Raw genomic sequence first — 24,057 nt, 5'->3', positions numbered from 1 at the left:
CTTGGTGTTCCAGGGTACAGGTGCTACACGTGAGATAAAGGTGGGGATAAAAGAATAGGGAGAATTGCTGGGAGTAGGCTGGGTCTCTATTCCATGGAGCGCAGGAGGATGAGGGGAGATCTAATGGTGGTGTACAAAATCATGAGAGGAATAGATCAGGTAGATGCACAGAGTCTCTTGCCCAGAGTAGGGGAATCGAGGACCAGAGGACATAGGTTCAAGGTGAAGATGAAAAGATTTAATAGGAATCCAAGGGGTAACTTTTTCACACAAAGGGTGGTGGGTGTATGGAACAAGCTGCCAGAGGAGGTAGTTAAGATGGGACTATCCCATTGTTTAAGAAACAGTTATGGATACATGGAAAGGACAGGTTTGGAGGGATATGGACCAAGCGCAGGCAAGTGGGACTAGTGTAACAGGGATATCGTTAGCCGATGTGGGTGAGTTGGGCCGAAGGGCCTGTTTCCACCCTGTATCACTCTATGACTCTACGACTCTACTATGGAGGATGTCACAGGCAGTAGTCCAAATAGTCAAGTCGACAGTGGAATGAGTTTCTACGAAGGCAGGAATATCAGTCGATGTCTAACCCCAAAATAAACACAACAGCAACTCTTCGGTGGATTATTTCTTCATCTTTTACCATTTAGTTGAAAATGTCATTGATATTGCTGGTGTTTCATTTTCACAGCTCTCATCAGCTAATTCTGCATTTTACTCATTTATTTTCCAGACATCATTCTTTGTCACCTATTTATCCAGGTCATTGCATTCAAATATAGATTGTGAAAGATAATGTTTTAAGAGACTAATAAATTAATTTAAACCTGAATCAATACATATCTGATATGCCATTTGTTTTCTCTATTGTTATTATTTGATATATTTTCCAGTTAAAGATAGCCTCTCAGCACAGTGGTGCAGCGGCAGAGTTACTGCCTTACAGCGCCAGAGACCCATGTTAGATCCTGACTATGGGTGCTGTCTGTACGGAGTTTGCACGTTCTCCCTGTGACCGCGTGGGTTTCCTTCATGTGCACTGGTTTCCTCCCACATTCCAAAGATGTGCGGGTTATTAGGTTAATTGGCCCTCTGTAAATTGTTCCCAGTGTGTAGGGAGTGGATGAGAAAGTGGGATAACAAAGAACTAGTGTGAACGGGTGATCGATGGTCAGCGTGGACATGGTGGAGGAAGGGCCTGTTTCCATGCTGTATCTCAAAACAAACTAAAACTAATTAAAATATAAGTAACTATTAGTCATTTTTAACAACTTTATTATTAATCAGTAATAATTGGTACAATTTTAAAACTAATTGTACAATAATAATTGCACTAATAATTGTACGAATAATAATTCAGTTGTTAGAAATGACTGATAGTTGCTCATAATTTTTTACAATTAATTGTACAATAAATGGTACAGTTTAAGGGATAGTTTTGGTGAAGATTTAACCATCAATAGATGATTAGTGATAGATGAATTTGGTAATGAATTTGAACTTTGCTGAAACGGAATTGCTGCTTTTCTTTTCAAACTAAAAGCTGTTTTTAAAAGTAGAGCTGACAGCCAATGGATAATTGCAAAGTTAAACTGCTCAGAGTTTGGTGAAAGCACTAAGCGCTCCAAGGTCAAAAATACCACAGAGCAGATGTTATCCAAACCTTCCATTCCCAAAATGTGCCTGAGTTAAAACATCTAAGGAACACTCTGTCCCAGTTCTGCGATGTTTTCCATCCTCTATACTTTCATGCCTTGTGTTCCCATTGAGCAGTGGGCAGTTATAACCTGTGACTTTATTTCCATTGGGAATTGGAGTGAAATCAAACCTTATTCATCATGATGACAATTATGAACATGCAATGCCACACCTTTCTGTCAGATGTTTTCCAAAACCAGCTTACTAAAGTTAAGGGATAATAACAGATCAGAGAGGAAAATTTTAATGGGAAATCGAGGAGCAACTTTTTCACACAGAGGGTGGTGGGTATACGGAACGAGCTGCCAGAGAAAATAGTTGAGGCAGGTACAATAACAATATTTAAAAGACGTTTGGACAGGTACATGTACAGGAGAGGCGTGAAGGGATATGGGCCAAACCTGGGTAAATGGGGAAACAAAGCACTGCAGATGCTGGTTAATAGACAAAACCAGTCTGAGGAAGGGTCTTGACCCGAAATGTTACCTATCCATGTTCTGCAGAGATGTTTAGTAAATTTAGTTTAGTTTAATTCAATTTAGTTTAGTTTAGTTTAGTTTATTATTGTCACACATTCCGAGGTACAGTGAAAAGCTTTTTGTTGCTTGCTATCCAGTCAGTGGAAAGACTGTACATGATTACAATCGAGCCATCCACAGTATACAGGTACAGGATAAAGGGAATAACATTTAATGCAACATAAAGTCCAGTAAAGTCCAATTAAAGATAGTCCAAGGGTCTCCAATAATAATAATAATAAAATATAATAATATAATATATTCATTTATTCGTCCCACACCGGGGAAATTTACAGTGTTACAGCAGCAAAGTGGATAGCAAGAGAGCAAGAGATCATTCATTATAAATAAAAGATACATAAATTGTCATCAGTTTTCTGTGTGTTCTTAGCTGTTATTGTTGACTCGTCTGATGGGAGCAGTGCTGGTTGTGCAGTCTCACAGCAGCGGGAAGGAAGGACCTCCTATATCTCTCCTTCACGCACTTGGGGTGAAGGAGTCTGTCACTGAAGGAGCTACTCAGTACAGTGGCAGTGTCCTGCATGGGGTGGGAGTCGCTGTCCAGCAGCGATGTTAGTTTTGCCATCATCTTCCTCTCTCCCACCACCTGCGCTGAGTCGAGGGGGGAAACCCAGGACAGAGCTGGCCTTCCTGACCAGCTTGTCGAGTCTCTTCCCTTCCGCCGCTCCAGCAGACCACTCCATAAAAAATGGCCGATGCAACCACAGTGTTGTAGAAGGTCCTTAGGAGTGCCCCCTGCACTCCAAAGGACCTGAGTCTCCTTAGCAGATAAAGTCTGCTCTGGCCCTTTCTGTATAGTGCATCGGTGTTTTCAGTCCAGTCCAGTTTATTGTTGAGGTAGACACCCAGGTACTTATAAGAATCCACCCTCTCGATGTCCATTGCCTGGATGTTCACCGGTGTCGGGGGGCGTGGCTGCGCCTGCGGAAATCTACCACCATCTCCCTGGTTTTCCCCGCGTTGATCCGGAGGCAGTTCCGCTGGCACCAGTCCACAAACTCCTTGATCAGTTCTCTGTATGCCCTGTCCTCGTCGCCCGTGATGAGGCCGACGATGGCAGAGTCGTCAAAGAACTTCTGTAGATAGGAGTCTGCGGAGCTGTGCCTGAAGTCCGCAGTGTACAGGGTGAACAAGAATGGCGACGGCACTGTTCCCTGTCAGGGTTGACCCAGGGTTCATTGTTGGAGAAACACCATACAGTCCTGGTGGGTACAGTGTTCTCCACACAGAAGTTAATATAGGTAGATGGTTGGTCAGGATTGTTCTCTAGTTGGTGATAGAATGGTTCAGTTGCCTGATAATAGCTAGGAAGCTATGTCCTTTTGTGAGTAAATGGGACCAGCATAGATGGGGTGTCTTGGTCGGCAGGGATGTGTTAGGCCACAGGGCCTGTTTCCACGCTGTATGACTCTATCCCAACTTTCAACAGTGTCTAATTCGCATGTGCCAAATAAAATCTCAAACTGCAGAATAAAATCTGCTGGAGGAACTCAGTGGGTAGAGCAGCAGCTGTGCAGGAAAGGAGCAGTGAATCTTTTGAATTGGGATCCAGGACTGAATCTGCAGAGTCTTGTGTCGGCGATTAATATGGTTGAATGAGATAGGCACAAGAAGCTGGAGTAACTCAGCGTTTCTGGAGAAAAGGTACAGGTGACGTTTTCTCCAGAGATGCTGTCTGACCACTGTTACTCCAGCTTTTTGTGTCTATCTTCAGTTTAAACCAGCATCTGCTGTTCCTTCCTGCACATGGTTGAATTAGATATGTTGTTCTGGATTTCCACTCAATAGTGTAACCCAAAAGCAATGAATGAATAAATTGTTGCTGTCCAGTTCAAGTTTTATACAACTAATGTCATGAGGGGAATAGATAAGGTGAATGCACAGGGGTTTTTACCCAGGGTTGGGTAATCAAAACAACATTTAAAGGACACTTGCAAAAGTGCATGGATAGGAAATGTTTAGAGGGATATGGGGCAAATGCAGGCAAAGGGGACTAGCATAGATTGGGCATCTTGGTTGGCATAGACGAGTTGGGCTGATTGTTTCCGTGTTGTATTACTCCATGACTCTTCGATTCCACGTAGTTACCACCCACAATTAAATTGATTACTATAATCTTATCTCTACAACACAAGGTTGGACAATTTCCACTTAGATCACTGGGTGAAATGGAAAATACTAGAAATACTTAACAGGTCAGACAGCATTTGAGTGAGAGAACAAAATCAGTTCAGTGGTATTTCAGCAGAAGTGATGATATTAACTCTTGTACCTCTCTCATGAAAGAGAATCCTGACGTGCTGAGTATTTTGGTTTTGGACTTCCAACACATGCATCACTTTGTTTTTTACACTGTGAAGATCATAATCATTCATATTGTTTGACAGCCAGCTAAGCTTGGGGGATTGGCTTCACTAGTTGCCAAGGCAATTTGGGTAGGGCTTGTTCTGTGCTTTCCATGTGAGGCTATTTGATAACTGTGTTGCACAGAGCTTTGCCCATCAGGTATTTCTTGATCAGCTCGACGTAAATGCTGACCTAACTGTTTGAGGACTGGCAAAGGTTCTTTGCATTAAAAAGGAATAATCAGTTTATAAAGGTACTACGAGATTCTGCCAAGTAGTAAACATCAGTTTATAAGGTTGCTAGGAGATTCTGCCAATTTGAAAACATTGTTTAGGTTTAGGTTTATTATTGTCATGTGTAACAAGGTACCGTAAAAAGCTTTGTGCCGGAAGGAACCAAAGGTAGACACAAAATGCTGGTACAACTCAACGGTTCAGGCAGCATCTCTGAAGATAAGGACTAGGTGAAGTTTTATGTGCCTATCTTCACAGTAGAAAGCTTTGTTTTGCATGCTATCCAAACAATTCAGATAATACCACACGTGAGTATAATCAATCCAAAGTATGAAGGGAGAACGAGGCACAGATAGAGTGTGCACAATATAGTTCCTTAGCATCTTAGCAGAACACTTCCAGAGAAAATGTCCAATGCCGCAATGAGGTAGGCTGGAGAATTGGGACTACGTCCTAGCTTGTACTTTAGATTTATACCAGAATTGAATTGTACGAGATTCAAGATTGCTTGGAACCAATTCATTCTTTTATTTTATAATCCATTATTTTTTTCTGTAATGGCGATTTAATTCAAGTATGAAATTCATATGAAACAAAATGGTCACAAAACATTTAATGACAAACATTCATAGTTGTGACTCACATTTCACAGTTACTCAAAACCAAAGCTAGTTTCTTTCAATGTGTAAACTGTAAAGATATGTTTAAGTTTAGTTTAGTTTAGTTTAGTTTAGTTTAGACCTACCGAGCCCACCATCACACTAGTTCCATGTTAACCCAATTTCTCATCTACTCCCTGCACACTGGGGGCAATTTACAGAGGCCAATTAACCTGCAAACCCGCACGTCTTTGGCATATAGGAGGAAACCAGAGCACCTGGTCATAGGGAGAATGTGCAAACTCCACATAGACAGCACCCAAGCTCAGAATCGAACTTGGGTCTCTGGCGCTGTGAAGCAGCAGAAAATGTTTTTGAAAAATTTCTGCAGCAAAGCAGAAAATGCAACTTATCTTTCTATTTTCCTGAATTCTTATTCTCAGTGAACGGGGCAATTATATTGGGCAGAAGCCAACCGAAGTGGACTAAGAACTAGCGAACTCATTTCACAGAGTTTAATTAAACCCATAGGGAAGATATTTTGTTTTTCTTGCAGATAAAGGAAACTTTCTTTCTCTGTTTGATCTGGATTCCATCCCAGTTTCTGGAAGTGAGGAGGCAGTGTTAAAAAACATGGTACCATCACACCTTTCATCAATGAAACAGAATATGTTTTCATCCGCCATGGTTAGGCCTGAAACCAAGTGTTAGTGTGTACTGAGCCACCATGAACTTCATACAGACAGATGGTTACTTACTATTGAGCTGTACATCATTTGGTTTCCAGAAATAGGACAATACAGTGCATTGTGCAGTGAATAGGGAATACCCTATTTGGGTTGTACAGTGGCAGAGTGGTGCAGCTGGTAGAGCCGCTGCTTCACAGCTCCAGAGACCCAGGTTCAATCCTGACCTCAGGTGCTGTCTGTGTGGAGTTTGCATGTTCTCCCTGTGACCTCGTGGGTTTTCTCCGGGTGTTCTGGTTTCCTCCCACGTCCAAAAGACGTGTGGGTTTGCAGGTTAATTGGTCCACAGTAAATAGCTCCCGAGTGTGTAGGGAGTGGATGAGAAAGTGGGTTAACCTAGAACTAGAGTGAACGGGTGATCGTGTTTAAATGACTACCGACCGGTGGCCCTCACCTCGGTTGTCATGAAATGCTTTGAGAGGCTAGACAAGAAGCACATCTGCGCCCTCCTTCCTCGCAACATGGACCCACTACAGTTCGCATACCGTCCGAACAGGTCCACGGATGATGCGGTCTCCCAGGTTCTACACACCGCTCTCTCTCATCTGGACAGCCAGGGGGGCTATGTGAGGATGCTGTTCATTGACTTTAGTTCAGCATTCAACACAATAGTCCCCAGCAGACTGGTTGAGAAGCTGCTGGAACTGGGGCTTAGCACCCCTCTGTGTGCCTGGGTCCTGGACTTTCTCACTGCCAGGCCCCAAGTGGTCAGGATGGGGGAACACACATCTAGCTCCCTCACCCTGAACATAGGATCCCCCCAGGGCTGCGTCCTTAGCCCCCTACTGTACTCCCTGTACACACATGACTGTAGGGCCAGGTTCAGCTCAAACTCCATCATCAAGTTTGCTGATGACACTGTGGTGGTGGGCCGGATCTCCAACAACGATGAGAAGGCCTACCGGGAGGAGGTGGCTGATCTGGCACTCTGGTGTCAGGACAATAGCCTCCTCTTGAATGTCACTAAAACAAAGGAGCTGATTGTGGACTTCAGAAGGGCTAAACATCCAAGGACGTACACGCCACTGGAGATAAATGGGTCTATTGTGGATAGGGTGAGCAGTTTCAAATACTTGGGAGTCTGCATCGCAGAGGATCTGACGTGGGCAACGCACATTGCCGCACTGGTGGGTAAGGCTAAGCAGCGCCTTTACCACCTTAGACAACTGAGGAAATTCAGAGTGTCGCTGAGGATCCTTCATTGCTTCTACTCTGGGGCTGTAGAGAGCATCCTGTCCGGCAACATTACAGTCTGGTTTGGGAACAGCTCTGCCCAGGACAGGATGGCCCTGCAGAGAGTAGTGCGTTCGGCAGAACGCACCATGGGAACTACACTCGTCCCCCTGCAGGACCTATACATCAGGAGGTGCAGATCCAGAGCAAGCAAGATCATGAGGGACCCCTGCCACCCCAGTAACGGACTGTTCCAGATGCTACGATCAGGCAAACGCCTCCGCTGTCACGCTGTGAAAACGGAGAGGATGAGACGGAGCTTCTTCCCACAGGCCATCAGGACTGTCAACTTTGATAACCCCAGAGACTAAATTTTTGTCGACACTTTTTGTGCTATGTTTAGTAACTTATTAACTTTATTTATATGCTGTAACTGTAATTCTTTTTGTGCACAACCCGCAGGCATTGCCACTTTCATTTCACTGCACATCGAGTATGTGTATGTGATAAATAAATTTGACTTGACTTGACTTGACTTGATGTTTGGCATGGATTCATTGGGCCAAAGGGCCCGTTTCCATGCTGTATCTTTCAATTAATTAATACTCTAATATAGTATACATCAAATTCTGTTGATAATTTATTCTCCTTGTTTTAATGTGCATACGATGGACTATAAAACAATTGACTGAATATTTTAATATTCCCAAAATATTTTAAAAACGATATTTTATAATAAAGCTACAATATTTAAAAACACCTTCGCACCCAGTCCAAGGAGCAAAACATTTGAGTTACTCCAGCATTTTGTGCCTACCTTCGATTTAAACAGTATCTGCAGTTCTTTCCTACACAAAACAATTTTAGGGTTAGTTAATTAATCTGATAAAATTATAATATAAATTTCATAGGTTTAAGGTTCAAAGGTATTTTATTGTCACGTGTACCAATTAAGTTACGGTGAAACTCGATTTACTCAATTAAGGTATTGAAGAACGTCAAGACAATAATTTCCCCCAGCTACAGTATACAGTGTGTTGAAAATTCTGAGGAGTTTCATAACAAGGGGATTTAAAAATAAATAAATTTGACTGTAAATTAATAAGTGGACGAAATTGTATGTTAACGAGTACTGGTTTGAAAAGGGGAACATATTTATTGTGAAGAAGAAAAATTGTAAAGTGAATATGGAACAGTCCATCTTTTTGGATAGAGAGACAAGGAACTGCAGATGCGGGAATTCCGAGCAAAAAAAAATTAACTGCTGGGGGAATAGACTGGCGACCTTTCCGTCTGAAACAGGGTCCCGACCAGAAACGTCGCCTGTCCATTCCCTCCACAGATGCTGCCCGTCCCGTTGAATTCCTCCAGCACTTTGTGTTTAGCTTTAGGATTTCAGCATCTGCAGTTTTACGTGCCTGTGATACCTCGTTTATATACAATCAAAATAAGGGATACAAAAAGCAATGTTACTTGTTGATACGTACCAAGAGGAAATGTTATAAAGCAACGAAAAGTCTGGAATCTGTCCTGTGGCCTAAATAAATATAATCTCATCTCCGTACAAGGAAATGGACGACGTAGAGGGAAGAGATACTAAGTGCTGGAGTAACTCAGCGGGTCAGGCAGCATCTCTGGAGAACATGGGTCGGTGACATTTCGGGTCGAGAGCCTTCTATGCAATGCTTTCATTTAATACAAAAGGAGAATTTTATTTTATGACTGTCTGGGTAGAGATTTTTTAACGTGATCTCTAACGTAACGGTGATTTTCTGAGAAAGCAGGATCCGTGAGTTATAAATATGCTGGGAGATGATGAGTGAATTGTGTTCATCGTTTTAATTAGAAAACAACGATGGTCTGGGATGCCGGGTTGAACAGTTGACATCGGTCTGAAAGGAGTCCCGACCCGGAGGTACCAATTCACTTTCACCAGAGATGGTGCCTGACCCGCTAAGTTACTCCAGCACTTTGTGTTTTTTTTTGTTGTAAATCAGCATCTGCCGTTCCTTGTGTCTCCAGCGAACATTTGAAGGTTTAATTGAACGGGCACTCATTCGTGGTCAACACTGCTAATCTCTGCTTTAACAAGCGGTGTAAAATCAGAGGCACGGGCAACTACAGATGCTGGGATCTTAAGCAAAACACAAATTGCAGGAGGAACTCAGCGGGCCAGGCAGCATCTGTGGAGAGAACGGGTAGACGACGTTTCGGAATGGGACCTTTCTTCACTCTGACTCACTGAGTTCCTCCAGCACTTAGTTTTTGCAGATCTAAAACCAAGTTGAATTAGTTACTACTGCTTGGATCAGTTAAGGTTTTAACGCATTGCTGAAATCCTGCGGAGAATACAAAGTGTTGGACTAACTCAGTGGGTCAGGCAGCATCTGTGGAGGACGTGGATGGTTCTGAAGATGGATCCCCATCCGGAACGACACCTATCCGTGTCCCCCAGAGATGCTGCCTTACCCGCTGAGTTACTCCAGCAATTTGTGTCCCCCTCAATATACTTTAGTGTTGAGCCCCTGGTCAATCCGCCAAGAAAATTGACTTTTATCTTCCCACATAACAATCTGTGCATATTTTAGTGGATGGTCGGCGGCTGCAGTGGAAGACTGGGTAGTTATATTTACTAATTTAACCCGTTTCTCACCAGACTGCGAGTGTTATTTATTTTAATCAATAAAGGAAATAAAGGTGTATATATATATATATATATATATATATATATATATGCAGAGTTACTCTACCACTTTGTGTTCTGCATAAGGTTGCAGCACTCAGCCCCTACGTATTTATTTTACTGGATCATTTAACTCATTTAGTAGATTATTTGAAAATAAAATTAACGCCTTAAAAACGTAATGGTCGTTTTTTTTTCTCCAGAGTCTGGAAATTGCACAAGTTTGAGGCCCAACTCTCTGAAGGGATAGATAGGATAGACGCTCAGGTCCTTTTTTTTTCACACTAGAAAAATCTAGTGGGCAAGGGTTTAAGGCGAGAGGTGGGACGTTTAAAGGAGATGTGCCGGGCAAATATATATTTTACACAGAGGCTGGTGGGTGCATGGATGTGCCAGGGGTGGTGGTGGAGGAAGATACGATAGCGGTGTCTAAGAGACTTTTAAATAGGAACATGGATATGCAGGGAATGGAGGGATATGGATTACATACGAGTTGATCTTGGCATCATGTTCGGCACAGATATTGTGGGCCGAAGGGCCTGTTTCTTGTGCTGTACTGTGTTCTATGTTCCTAACCGGTGCTGATTCTGTTCATCGTGTTTACGGTGCAATTCAAAACACATTGTGCCTGTATATTTAACGACACAAAATATTAATCCTTATTCTCAACCTCTCCTCGTCTTTTTAACAGATAATTCTTCACTCCATGCACAAGTATCAGCCCCGGGTGCATGTGATCCGAAAGGATTTCAGCAGCGAGCTGTGTCCGACCAAAGCGGTCCCCGGGGGAGAGGGGGTGAAGACATTCACCTTCCCGGAGACGGTCTTCACCACTGTGACCGCCTATCAAAACCAGCAGGTAGGCCTTGCGCGGCAAACACACACATACTGTGCAGGGGGAACTCAGCCGGCCAGGCAGCGTCTGTGGGGGCAATGGACAGGGGACCTTTCATGCCGGGATCCTTCCACAGAGCGGTGAATTAAATGCACGTTTGGCTGGAATTTTAATTACAAAAAAATATATGTTCATGTCTTGGAGCGGAATTAGACCATTCGGGCTCATCGAGTTCTTTATTTTCTTCACCTCTCCTCTGCTTTGTACGCTCTGCAGAAAGGAACGGCGTTTTCTTTCGACTTGCTGATCATAGAGAGACCCCGAGTTGTATTGCTCGGCCGAGTTATTCCCCCTTCTCGCTGCTCCCGTCCGGAAGGAGGTACAGAAGCTTGAATGAGTTAAATGATCCTTCTCTCCTGAGATGCTGCCTGACCTGCTAAGTTACTCCAGCATTTTGTGAATAAATACCTTCGATTTGTACCAGCATCTGCTGTTATTTTCTTATACAGAAGCTTGAAAGTGCGTACCACCAGACTCAGGAACAGCTTATTCCCCTCTGTTATCAGATTTCTGAACGGTCCTTCTACAAGCTCGGGTAATGTCCGATTCACCTCTACCCCATTGCGGACATTGGACTTTGTCTGCGGTACTGATGCGCACAATGCTGAGAACTATATTCTGCGCTCTGTATCTTCCCCTATAATACTTGAGTTGCACAACAAAACATCAAACAATGATCTATTCTACATTTTCCTTGAACTATATCCCCTTTGATGTCTCGTTTTCACACCTTACACTTCCTTATCTCTGTGTCACCCTTTCCCCCGACTCTCAGTCTGAAGAAGGATCTCGACCTTCTCGCCAGAGATGCAGTCTGTCCCGCTGAGTTACTCCAGCATGCTGTGTCTATCATGATGGTGTTTATTTACCTCGGTACACGTGACAATAATAAACCTAAACCCAGATATACCAGCGTTACTGATTGTAAACCCTGCTCCCACCCGAAAGAGAGACATCGACTACGGTTTAAAATCTATTTACGGAATATATAAAGTCAGTAAAGGCTCTCTGCATAACATTTTTTTAAATGGGAATCACGGGGAAACAAAAGGAATTACGTATTTAAATCAAAACAGATCAAGGGAAATTAATTTACTCGCTTAGAAAGTAAATCTCCATAGTGCCTATTGGAAAAGATTCACACATAAGCATATAATGGCGGGAGGGAGGAAAATATGTTTCCGAAACTGTCCCGAAACAAACATTGTATCCTTGCCCCGCTAAATATTTGGTGCAGAAATAAAGAACTGCAGATGCTGGTTATTAGATAAAAGGGAGTAACTCAGCGGGTCGGGCAGCATCTCTGGAGATCATGGATAGGTGATGTTTCGGGCCGAGACCCTTCTTCAGACTGATTGGGAAGGGGGGGGGGGGGGGGGGGGGAGCTGGAAGGGGGGGGGGGAGCTGGAAGGGAGGTGGAGGCAGATATATACACAATGAACTGCACATGCTGGTTTAAGAGGTTTTTACACAGGCACATGGATATGGAGTGAATGGGAGGATGTGGATCATGTGCAGACATAGGAGATCCGTTTACTTTGGCATCATGTTCGGCATGGACAATGTGGGCCGAAGGGCCTGTTCCTGTGCTGTACTGTTCTATAACCAGTGCAGTGGATTCAGTTTCACGCATTGTTCACCGACAGTTTAATTTAAAGAATATATAGATCATGTTGCACATTGTTTCAATAGCTGTAACGGTACAACCGTTGCTTTGTTTAACTAGCCGGTGGTTAATGATCGTAAGCGAAACGCTGATGTAGCGAGCGGTTTCAACACAAATGAGTGTGTAATTCGCAGGGCTCTGTCAGTGAAAGTTTTGTCCGAGGGATCTGATAAACTGGGCCAACGGAATGTTATAAATGTGGCTGGGAAATACTGTCTCGCAATCTCCAAAATATTTAGTCAGTCTTTACTGGAACTGCTGGCGTTGTAGACAAAATGACAACTATAGGTGTTTTTAAATGTGTGTTAAACGATTTTAACGAAAATACGTATGAATAACTCTACTCAAGCAGGGAAACAGGCTCTTCGACCCACCGAGTCCACGCCGACCATCGACCACCCGTCCACTCTAGTTCTATGTTATCCCACTTTCTCACCCACTCCCAACACACAAGGGACAATTTGCAGAGGGCCGAATAACATACAAACCTGCACATCTTTGGGATGTGGGAGGAAACCGGAGCAAACCCTCTCGGTCAGGGAGAACGTGCAAACTCCACACAGACAGCACCCGAGGTCAGGATCGAACCCGGTTCCCTGGCACGACGAGGCAGCAGCTCTATCTCTGCGCCTTTATTTAGAAAGACGCTTTCCATCCTTGGGACAATTTTTCTCGCAGTTATGCAGAGCGAGCTGGTACATTCAGAGAGTTCTATTTTCCTCTCCGTTTTGATATTGTCCGGACAACTTGAATTGGCTGCTTCAATCCTTGCAACGGACCAACCTTTTCGCCTTGTTTTCCTGCATAGAGCGGCATCACAAAGGTTTACACCGTGCACCGACTGTCTTAAGGCAGTTCTGACACCAACGCGTGTAATCCTCGCCAACCCCCAGGCCAACGCAAGACAAGCGATTAGAAAGCACCCCGCTACTAAAATCCCACCAGTCCCCGGAACAGCAACTTGAAATCGGCTGCTAATTAATCACTTCAAATCGCATCTATGTTTTTCTGTACGGACTCGAGATGAGATTATTTCTAATGAGTATGAAAATAAGCCTAGCAACTCGACTAGTTTGTTGTAAAGGGTCAGGAACTCTCCGTGTTCTTTTTTGGGGATGGTGAACTCTGCAGTTTGTGCTTTTTTTAACAAACGAGTTCAGTGAATTCAAACATTAAATGTCGCCTATTTCTTGGGAGAATCGTTTTGTGACAAATTTAAACCGTATTTTTAATTCTGAACCAAAAACTCAAATTGAGACATTTTGGAATGAGCTAACTTTTTTTCAATAAAAGCTCCTAAATGCTTTTATTCATAGAAATTGTGCATTTTTAACCTATTAATATTTAAACCCTGGTTTCTAATTGCAGGATATATTCTCCAAAAAGAAACAGTGTTAAGTTGAAACATTTTGGAATGATCTAACTATTTTTCCAATAAAAAAATGAAAATTATTTTATCCAGAGAAATGCTGCCTTTTTAAAAAACATATTTCTGTTCAAACTTTAGTTTCCAATTGCAGGATATATACCCCAAAAGGAAACAATAATACATTGAAACATTTTGGAATGATCTGACCTTTTTCCCTCCCTTAACTTCCTAAATTATTAATCCACAGAAATGCTGCAGATTTTTACATATTTTTATTTAAACACTAGTTTTCACCAAAAGGAGCCAAAAATGGTGGTTGATCCGCTGGGTTCCTCCAACATTTTGTTCTACGCAAGATTTCACAATCTGCAGTTCCTGGGTCTCTATTTGTGCTCGAGTTTGGCTTGTTGTAATCATGTGTTTTATCTGATTTGACGCAAACAAAAAAGCTTTTCACTGAACAACAGTAGACCTAAATATTTCTATTTTAAACAATAATTCTTAATAAATAACAACGAGGCTCTTGTAAAACAAAAGGCGAGGCCGTGTTTACTGAATCCATTAACGGGGCTGATTAAGTTAAAGTCGATGCAATCGTTTTTTTTTGTTGCACCTCTCTCTGGTTATCTGAACCAGGCTCGGTTTGCAAATTAAAGCTGAGAATGCTGCGCGGTTTAACAATGCCCGGAGCTTTTGATAAAGCGTTATGTTTTGGAGGCAGTTTTTAAATTCTCTAAAAGGTTTAAACATTCCTTCTCTCCAGAGATGCTCAGGACCCGCTGAGTCACTCTAGCATTTTGTGTCTACCCTAAACATTTACATATGGTGATTCGGTGTCCGCGAGATCAAAGAGGATCTGCGCGATATTGAAACCAAATTTGACACCGCACTTGAATTGTAGTCAGGAGCAGGTGTGAGTTCGTTCCTCCGGGCAGATTTTACATTGCTGGACTGTGCACCAGATTTAGGAGAGCGCATTGTCATTTTCTGAACACCGCCCAAATCCCTTTCCCCAGCAGTGCGCGCACCGCAGAGTGAGCCCGATACTCTGTATCGAGACTTACAATGCCATTTGAGGATTGGACTGTCTGCATTAACCTTCAGAGTATTCAGTCGAGTCTGAAAAGGGATCCCGACCCGAAACGTCGTCTGTCCATTCCCTCCACAGATGCTGCCTGACGTGCTGAGTTCCGCCAGCACTTTGTACTTTACTCTCCAACTGAGCGTTGGGTGGAGCTGGGCAAGAATTGTCCCAGTCAACGTAAATGTTTGGGGAACTTTTTTGCAACGATAAAATAAAAATCTCCGTAATGATCAATCTCAACATTAAAAGCCCTCCTGTTGTGAATATTCTTAAAGGACATTTTTATTAGACCATGTCCTTCACAAAATACAATTAACCAGCTAACCGCAGGAAAAAAATCTTTACATGGAATTATTTGAAACCGGAACAATTGATTTTAGCTATTTAACGATATTAATATAAATTTGGTGCGTAGAAATAAGGCAACATTTCAACCGCAGTTAACCTCTCGAAGAAACTTCTCTTTATTTTAAGGATTTAATGTGTTTCCCGGATTATACATTGTTAATCCCCCAAACCCCATATGCTGTTTTAGATTATTAATATTTGGCATTTTCGTTTATTTAACCGATTTCTGATTTAGGTTTTTTCCACCATTTTTGAGGGGGGTTAAACGTCCAATTTAACTGCAGATTCTGTTTAAATGTCCGTTCCCCCACAATTATCACGGCGTTCTCTCCTCTCCACCCTCACCTTTCTGCAAAATCTTTCCCATCTCACCGCCGTTTGATTCGCTCCCTTTATTCTTCAGATTACAAGGCTGAAAATCGATAGGAATCCGTTCGCGAAAGGGTTCCGGGACTCGGGCAGAAACAGGTAAGAAGCTCAACCCCCCCCCCTCCCCCCCGCCGATACTTTAAAATGAAGAATTCAAGGCGAGATAATTCTGCCCTTTGTAATGCAAACACGGTGGTGTGTAGCCAGCAGACACACGTGGAAGAAAGGCTCAGCGCGGCCAACGCCGCAGACGTCTGCTAACTTTTGTATTGAATTGTACTGAAATAAACGAGTGTGCAATTTATTCGTTGGGCCCAGAAACTCTGCCCACGGAGAAGAGGCGGTGTTTGGAGATTTTCTCGATTTACTGCTTGCTGCCGAGACTCGCTTACTAATCACGTTTGAATGTACAAATATGCAGAATGCGCTGCGTGCTTTGTTACTGATGAGAGTTATACAGTGTAGAAACAGGCCCTTCGGCCCAACTTGCCCACACCAGTCCCACTGCCTGCGCTTGGTCCATATCCATCCAAACCTGTCTTATCCATGTACCTGTCTAACTGTTTCTTATACGATCAGACACCCATTATTTTTGTGTATGACTGGTTTGTTTTTTTGTGTATTATTGATTATTTTTTCATCTTTTCCAAATCTTTCTGAGAGTATTCAGCTGATAAACGTGTCGCTATTTTACCCATAACCTTGCCTTTTATAGTGCAACCGCGCAAAATCAGTTGTAGGTCCACGTTAAAGTGAAGATGGTAGAATCTGTGGAAACTAATTTTTATAAGACCCAGTTTGTTGCATCCTGTCGTCGGTAATTACAGTGGGCGGGTGGGTATCGGGTGGAGTTGCTGCTGCCTCACAGCACCAGAGTTTCATCCTGACCTCGGGTGCTGGCTGGACGGAGTTTGCGTGTTCCTCCCTGTGACCGCGTGGGTTATCTCCGGTTTCCTCCCACATTTCCCAAGGCGTACAGGTTTGTAGGTTAATTGACTTCAGTAAATTTCCCCAGTGTGTAGGATAGTGCTAGTGTATGAGGATTGCTGGTCCGCGCAGACTCGATGGCCTATTTCTACACTGTATCTCTACAGTCTAAAGTTAGGATCAATTTGGCGTTCCCTGACATGCTCACAATTAGGCCTCCACCGAGAGTATCAACACAGAGTTCAGGTAATACTGACATCGGTGCTGTCCGCAGCAAGTGTCTTTTCGCACCAACTCATTACACCTGGTTTAGCGGACTGGAGTTACACCGCTAAAAGATTGAAGAGACCATGACTGTGAGCTTCAAGTACAGCCGCTTCCCAGCAACCACCATGTCATTGATCACGACAAAACACTAACCTCAGCAATTATAGTCACACAGCACACCTTAGTCTAGCTCGCCCATGCTGACCAAGATACCCCATCTAAGGTAGACCTACCTGCCCACATTTGACCCATATCCTTCTAAACCTTTCCAATCTATGTATCCCACCCCATGCAGGACACTGTCACTGCATTGAGCAGCTCCTTCCGTGTCAGACTTCTTCACCCCAAGTGTGTGAAGGAGAGATATCGAAGGTCCTTCCTTCCTGCTGCCGTCAGACTGCACAATCAGCACTGCTCCCAGCAGACCAGTAAATAAAGATAATTACCGTTATTTTATTTTTTAATGAATGCTTATTTATTTTTGCTATCCACTTTGCTGCTGTAACCCTGCAAATTTCTCCGTTGTGGGATGAATAAAGGGTTGTTATTATTATTATTATTATTATTATTATTATTATTATTATTATTATTATTATTATTATTATTATTATTATTATTATTATTATTATTATTATTATTATTATTATTATTATTATTATTATTATTATTATTATTATTATTATTATTATTATTATTATTAATCCAAATGTGTTTTAAAATGTTGCTGACCTGCCTCAACTATCTTCTCTGACATGTAAAAGAAAATGGTTGGACACATAGCTCATTTAGACTAACACTGAACATTACAAATAATCAAAATACTAATATTACATATTATGTACTACATATTATATTGTTTTTGCAAAATATATTTTATGGACTGAGTTTTTGGTTGTACTCTGCACTTTAGTTTTGCACTATTATAGTTGCCTAGCATTACGGTTATTAATTTATTATATTTTTGAACATTGTGTATTTATTTGTTATTGTGTTGATGGGCCTGTTATGCTGCTGCAAGTAAGAATTTTGTTGTTCTGTTGCCAGTACATGTGACAATTGAACACTACTAATTCCTGTGAGTCCCGCTATAATCGGCCAGTGTGTATAGACAGGTATACGCTCTAAGGGTAGAAAGTTCAGTGGAAGAATCAATTTTAATTCATTTTAATTAATTGAAGTGCAGTAAGTTGGAGATTGCTGTAATCCTGTGTTATTATAAATCAATATGAGGCAAAATCCAAAGGGGATTTCATTTTCCATCAGTACGAGATTTGCCATTTTTCTCATTTATAACATTCCTCAGATGGACACGGCAGCAAATGACATAATGTCAAAAGTGTTTTATTGTCATGTGTCCCATGTGTCATGAAATTCTGTTGCTGCAGCATAACAGAATTTGTAAACAGAGTACACTGTAAACAATATGATAAATAAGTGAGAAAAAAAGTTCAGTGTGTATATATACGCATACCCACAAGTACACACACGTATATATATTGTAGCAGGAGTTACATATTGTCTCAGGAGTCGCCACAATATATATATATATATATATATGCACACACACACACATATATATACACATACTCAAAAAACAAACAATAGTAGTGCAATAATAATAATTGTCTATGAAGTTCAGAGCTTATTTGAGGTTGTAGTGTTTAATAGCCTGATAGCTGTGGGGAAGAAGCTGTTCCTGAACCTGGACATTACAGTTTTCAGGCTCCAAAACAAAGCCTATAGTAGATCATAGTTACTGAGATAGGGTGGTGGTAAGTGTTGTGCAGTGTTCATGAGCCTGAGTTGCTGGGAGGAAGTTGTTCTTGAACCTGGTAGTCATGGTTTCCAGACTCCTGTGCCACCTTCCCAAAGCCAGGGTGGTGTGGGTCTTTGATGATGCTGGCTGCCTTTTTGAGGCAGCGCTTCCTGTAGATCTCTTCGATGGTGGGGAGGTCATTACCTGTAATGGACTGGGCAATTTTTTAGTACCTTTAAGGTGCTATATAATGTAGCTTGCTATTTTTTGTCATATGATGCTATTTTACAAGATGCTTTGTATTGTATTGTATTGTATTGATAAAGTTTTGGAATTTTTTCCCAGATTTTGAAATTCGAGTAGGTTGCTTTTTCAGCGTAAAAGATAGTTACCTGATCTATCTTAAACATAAAATGAATCTCAGTCCCTTCACATTGGAGCACATTTTACCATATGATGAAGAATACTTGCTTATGTTTGTTTTGACCAGTATTCGAGCAGCAGTTTCATTGAATTCAGTGTCTGTAAATGCATAGTGTATACACCAAGATATTTAAGGCACGTGATCATGGTTAAAAACACTGACTCTCCTTAACTAATAATTTTTTTACGAATCCTTTAAGCAGTCAAAATCAGCAAGCACAAAGCAGGAAACATAAATTAGATGTGAAAGTGAAATGGAGATTGAGAAATATACATGATATTAAAAGGGAAGAGATGCTGCTTAGAAAATATATTTCCACAATGCAAACTCCAAACAAATGACACACTGCACATTTGTAAAATTATTTTCGGGGCCCCCTGAAGTTCTTTAGAACTGGCACTATCATTAAAAAATTTTTACCCTAGAATATCCAAACATTTTAAGGCAGCTTTAGTGTGGGAGTGGAAAGCAGCTTCAATCTGTTGTCATTGCGACTAATTCAATGCTTTTGCCAGGATAATGTTGTCAGTAACCCTTGGATTTTCATATTTAACTGGGAACATGCAGAAACCAGAATTTGCTGATCCTAAACCACTTTTCGGGTCCTGACCCGAAACGTCGTCTGTTCATTCCCTTCACGGATGCTGACGGACTTGCTGAGTTCCTCCTGTACTTTGTGTTTTGATCAAGATTCCAGCGTCTGGTGTCTCTGGATTAAAACTCTTGATTTGGGGGTTTGTAATTTAGTATTCTAGCTTTCGCGCTGCTACATCCAATCTCAGATCATTGCTGAGCACATGATTGGTGCATTGGAGCAGAAGATCCAGTGCTTGGACAGCTGTTAGATTTGGGTCAAACTGAAGTGCAATAGGTAGAGTAAAGGAAAGGATACAGAGTGCAGAATATAGTTCTCTTTACTGTAGTGCATCAATTCCATAGACAAAATCCCATGTCCACAATGGGGTAGTCAGTTCCACAGGAGATTGGGGATTTTAGGTGAGAGGGGAAACATTTTGGGTGAGAGGGGAAAGATTTAATAGGAACCTGAGGGGAAACCTTTTCACTCAGAGGGTATATGGAATAAGGTGCCAGCTGAAGCAGGTACAATAACAACATTGGAAAGTTTTAGAAGGATTTGGACCAAATGTCGGCAAATGGGACTTGCCTAGATGGTGCGTCTTGGTTGCCATGGGTGAGTTGAGCTGAAGGGCCTGTTTCTCTGTTGCATGATTCCATGACTCAGTTACGAAGAATCCAACAGATGTGCAACTGTTTGTGTTAATTTCTATAACCTGGCATTAATGTAGGTTGCCAACATCTGAGGAATAGGAAGAGGGAGCGGAGGAGAAACAGGAAGGTTGAAAGCCATGTCAGAACCCCCATTGCCGTGAAATTAGAGATCAAACGTGTAACTCTGCTATTGGAAAGCACATTCGCTGTAGACACACTCCTCTCCCCCTGTCTCTTCTCATTAGTGTCCCTTAATCAAAAACACTGAAGCACACTTTCCATAGCAGTTATGTACTTGCATCCATTAAATAAATCAAACAACTGTGAACAATAGACATACCCACTATTTATCCCATGCTTTGCAATCTGCCTTCCACATGTCTCGGCCTATTCTTGACGTCCCACACCACGGCCGCCCCTTGGCTGCGGCAGAGCTGGGGATGTCTTGTGACCGGGACTGTAGGAGGCAGTAGATAGTCTGCAGCATAACACCCAGTTGGTTTGGGTTCTACTTTGGACTGCACACTCTGGTCCTAGGTGGCTGCCATTTGTATTAACTGGCTAACAAGCAAGGGCAATGGTGGCAATTCAGTGATGGGACAACTAGACCAGAGGGATCTAGGCGTACAAATACATAGTTCCCTGAAAGTGGCATCACATGTAGTTAAGGTGGTGAAGAAAATGTTTGGTAAATAGGCCTTCATCCGTCAGGGAATTGACTACGTAGAAACAAGGAACTGCAGATGCTGTTTAATACACAAGGTGCTGGAGTCACTCAGCCTGTTAGGCAGCATCTCGGCAGAATGGATAGGTGATGTTTCTGGTTGAAACCCTTCTGCCATTAAGTTTGAAAGAGCTCGGAGAAGATTTACGAGAATGTTGCCAGGACTCTGATCTGTGCTATAGGGAGAGGTTGGGCAGGCTGGGACATTATTCATTCGACTATAAGAGGCTAATGGGTGATCTAATAGAGGTGTACAAAATCTTGAGGGGAATAGATAGGGTGAATGTACAGTCTTTTACCCAGAGTAGGGGAATCAAGAACCGGAGGACATAGGTTTAAGGTGAGAGGGAGCAAGAGTTAATAGGAACCTAAGGGGCACAGAGGGTGATGGGTATATGGATCGAGCTGCCAGAGGTTGTAGTTGAGGCAGGTATAATAACAACATTTAGAAGGCACTTGGGACAGGTACATGGATAGGAATGGTTGAGAGGGATATGGGTCAAACGTGGGTAAATAGAACTAGCTTGGGTGGGGCATCTTGGTCAGCATGGATGAGTTGGGCTGATAGGTCTGTTTTCGTGCAGTATGATACTATGATTCTGTAATGTTCTAACACTGAGGGCAGCACATCTGTGATCCTTGAAACAACTGCCACTCCCTTCAGTTAGACACGAACGCTTCCTTGTGAGCTGTTACAGCGGAGATTCTGGGTTGTGGTCTCTTGCCGAAAGCCGTGTTCAACACTGGTGCCTGAAGCCATGACAGCAGCAGTCTGAGCATTGACTGCAGCACCCATATGTTACATGGCTTGTTCTCTTGGTCTATCAGAAGCTGAAACAATGGCCAGCCAACTGTTCCTGATGTTGGGTCCATCTATGTTAAAGTTGAGCCAGTTTATCATTTTTCTGCTATGCAGCATGGGCTCCACCCTTGTTCCAAGCCTGGTGTAAAGTATGAGCTGGATTCCCCAATGTTCATTTAGTTTTTGGCTGCTCTACCAGAAGGTCAAACATTTATTTGGTGTACACGTCTACTTCTTTTGTATGTTGTCAGCCTTGTTTGAGTCTTCACCTTGGACTTCTGTGGCAGGAGTAACATGCTACAAGGAGATCTCCATTTCTTTGGTCAGACTGTGGACCCTTTCCCTTGGACTTCCTAATTCTCAATCCACTTGTTTCTTTCCCCCTGGCCTCTTAACAGTTCTACATTAACTGCCTTACTTTCTCTAATCTATCCACCTATGAACTTGCAATACTCCACTCACTGAAGACTAATACCAGCAGTGTCATTGATCCTGAGGCCAAGGGTGATGCTGCTACTGTTTGGCAAACTGTCTGCTATTGTGCAGAGACTGAACAACAGCTATTTGTCACTGCCTCATATCTCTACCTCAACTATGATCCCATTACATCAGGTCATTGTCTCCCAGATGGTCCAATCACTTAGGTTTATTTTTCTCACGTTTTTCATGCTATCAGATCAAATATACCAAACATAAATACAATCACGGTATACGTCGGTACCATAGATTGAGCAAATGGGAAGAAACAGAGTGCAAAATATAGTTCTCGGCATTGTGGTGCATCAGTGCCAGAGACAAAGTTCAATGTCTGCAATGGGGTACAAGTGAATCTTAGCTTATGGAAGGACCCAAGACCGCAAGAAATTGCAGAGAGTTGTGGATGTAGCCTAGTCTATCACACAGACCAGACTCCCCACCATTGACACCATCTACACTTCTCGTTGCCTCAGAAAAGCAGCCAACATAATCAAAGATTGTCCACCCTGGTCATTCCTTCTCCCCGCTCCCGTCCGGCAGAAAATATAGAAGCTTGAAAGGTGCTACTCAGGAGTAGCTCCTTCCTCTCTGTTATCTTCTGAACAGTGCAGATTATTGTCTCCCAGGTCTCCCTCCACTTCAGATTGTAGTCTTCCAGACAGTCACAGACCTTGCTTCCCCTGGAGATCTTTCCTTCCCACCTTTCATCCTCTGTCCTCTGAGCACGAACACCTCACCTTGATCTGCTCCTTCAGATCTATAGACATGTCAGCAATATTGATTCAGCTTTTGTGTGTTCCAGGAAGATAAGATTAGCAAGTTCGCTGATGATACAAAAGTTAGTGGTTTTGCAGATAGTGAGGATGGTTGTGAACGATTGCAACAGGATCTGGATCGATTGGCCAGGTGGGCGGAGGAATGGTTGATGGAATTTAATACTGAGAAATGTGAGGTGTTGCCTTTTGAGACATCGAACAAGGGAAGGACCTACACAGTAAATGTAGGCCTCTGGGCAGTGTTGTAAAGCAGAGGGATCTAGGAGTACAGGTGCATGGTTCCTTGAAGATCGAGTCACAGGTAGATAAGGTGGTCAAAAAATCTTTTGGCACTTTGGCCTTCATCAGTCAGAGTATTGAGTATAGAAGTTGGGAGGTCATGTTGCAGTCGTATAAGACATTGGTGAGACCGCATTTAGAATATTGTGTTCATTTCTGGGCACCATGTTATAGGAAAGATATTGTCAAGCTTGAAAGGGTTCACAAAATGTATTTTGTGTGTTTTGTTGCTTTTTATTGGTATGACTGTATGGCTAATCAACTTCCTCGTATGTTGCAAAACATACGTGGCTAATAAAGTATGATTATGATTATAAAAAGATTTACTCGGATGCTGCCAGGACTCGAGGGTGTGAGCTATAGGGAGGGCTTGGATAGGCTGGGTCTCCATTCCATGAAACGCAGGAGGATGAGGGGTGATCTTATAGAGGTGTTTAAGATCATGAGAGGAATAGATCGGGTAGATGCACAGGGTCTCTTGCCCAGAGTAGGGGAATCGAGGACCAGAGGACATAGGTTCAAGGTGAAGGGGTAAAGATTTAATAGGAATCTGAGGAGTAACCTTTTCACACAAAGGGTGGTGGATGTATGTAACAGGCTGCTAGAGGAGGTAGTTGAGGCTGGGACTATCCCATCTTTTAAGAAAC

The 24,057-nt window shown here is 42.5% G+C and overlaps 1 protein-coding gene across 4 annotated transcripts in view; it reads left to right on the top strand.

Moving 5' to 3' along the window:
- The window catches only part of tbx15 (T-box transcription factor 15), a 93,293-nt gene that overhangs the window by 49,564 nt on the left and 19,672 nt on the right, over positions 1 to 24,057 (top strand). For all 4 annotated transcript variants that reach the window (XM_078408666.1, XM_078408664.1, XM_078408663.1 and 1 more), the window contains 2 exons: positions 10,709 to 10,876; positions 15,783 to 15,847. In XM_078408666.1, the coding sequence (XP_078264792.1) occupies positions 10,709 to 10,876; positions 15,783 to 15,847 (233 nt within the window). The remainder of the gene's footprint in view (positions 1 to 10,708; positions 10,877 to 15,782; positions 15,848 to 24,057) is intronic.

The sequence above is a fragment of the Rhinoraja longicauda genome, chromosome 12, assembly GCF_053455715.1.
Source record: "Rhinoraja longicauda isolate Sanriku21f chromosome 12, sRhiLon1.1, whole genome shotgun sequence".
Taxonomy (NCBI): domain Eukaryota; kingdom Metazoa; phylum Chordata; class Chondrichthyes; order Rajiformes; family Arhynchobatidae; genus Rhinoraja; species Rhinoraja longicauda.
This window is presented reverse-complemented; position numbering and strand designations above follow the sequence as displayed.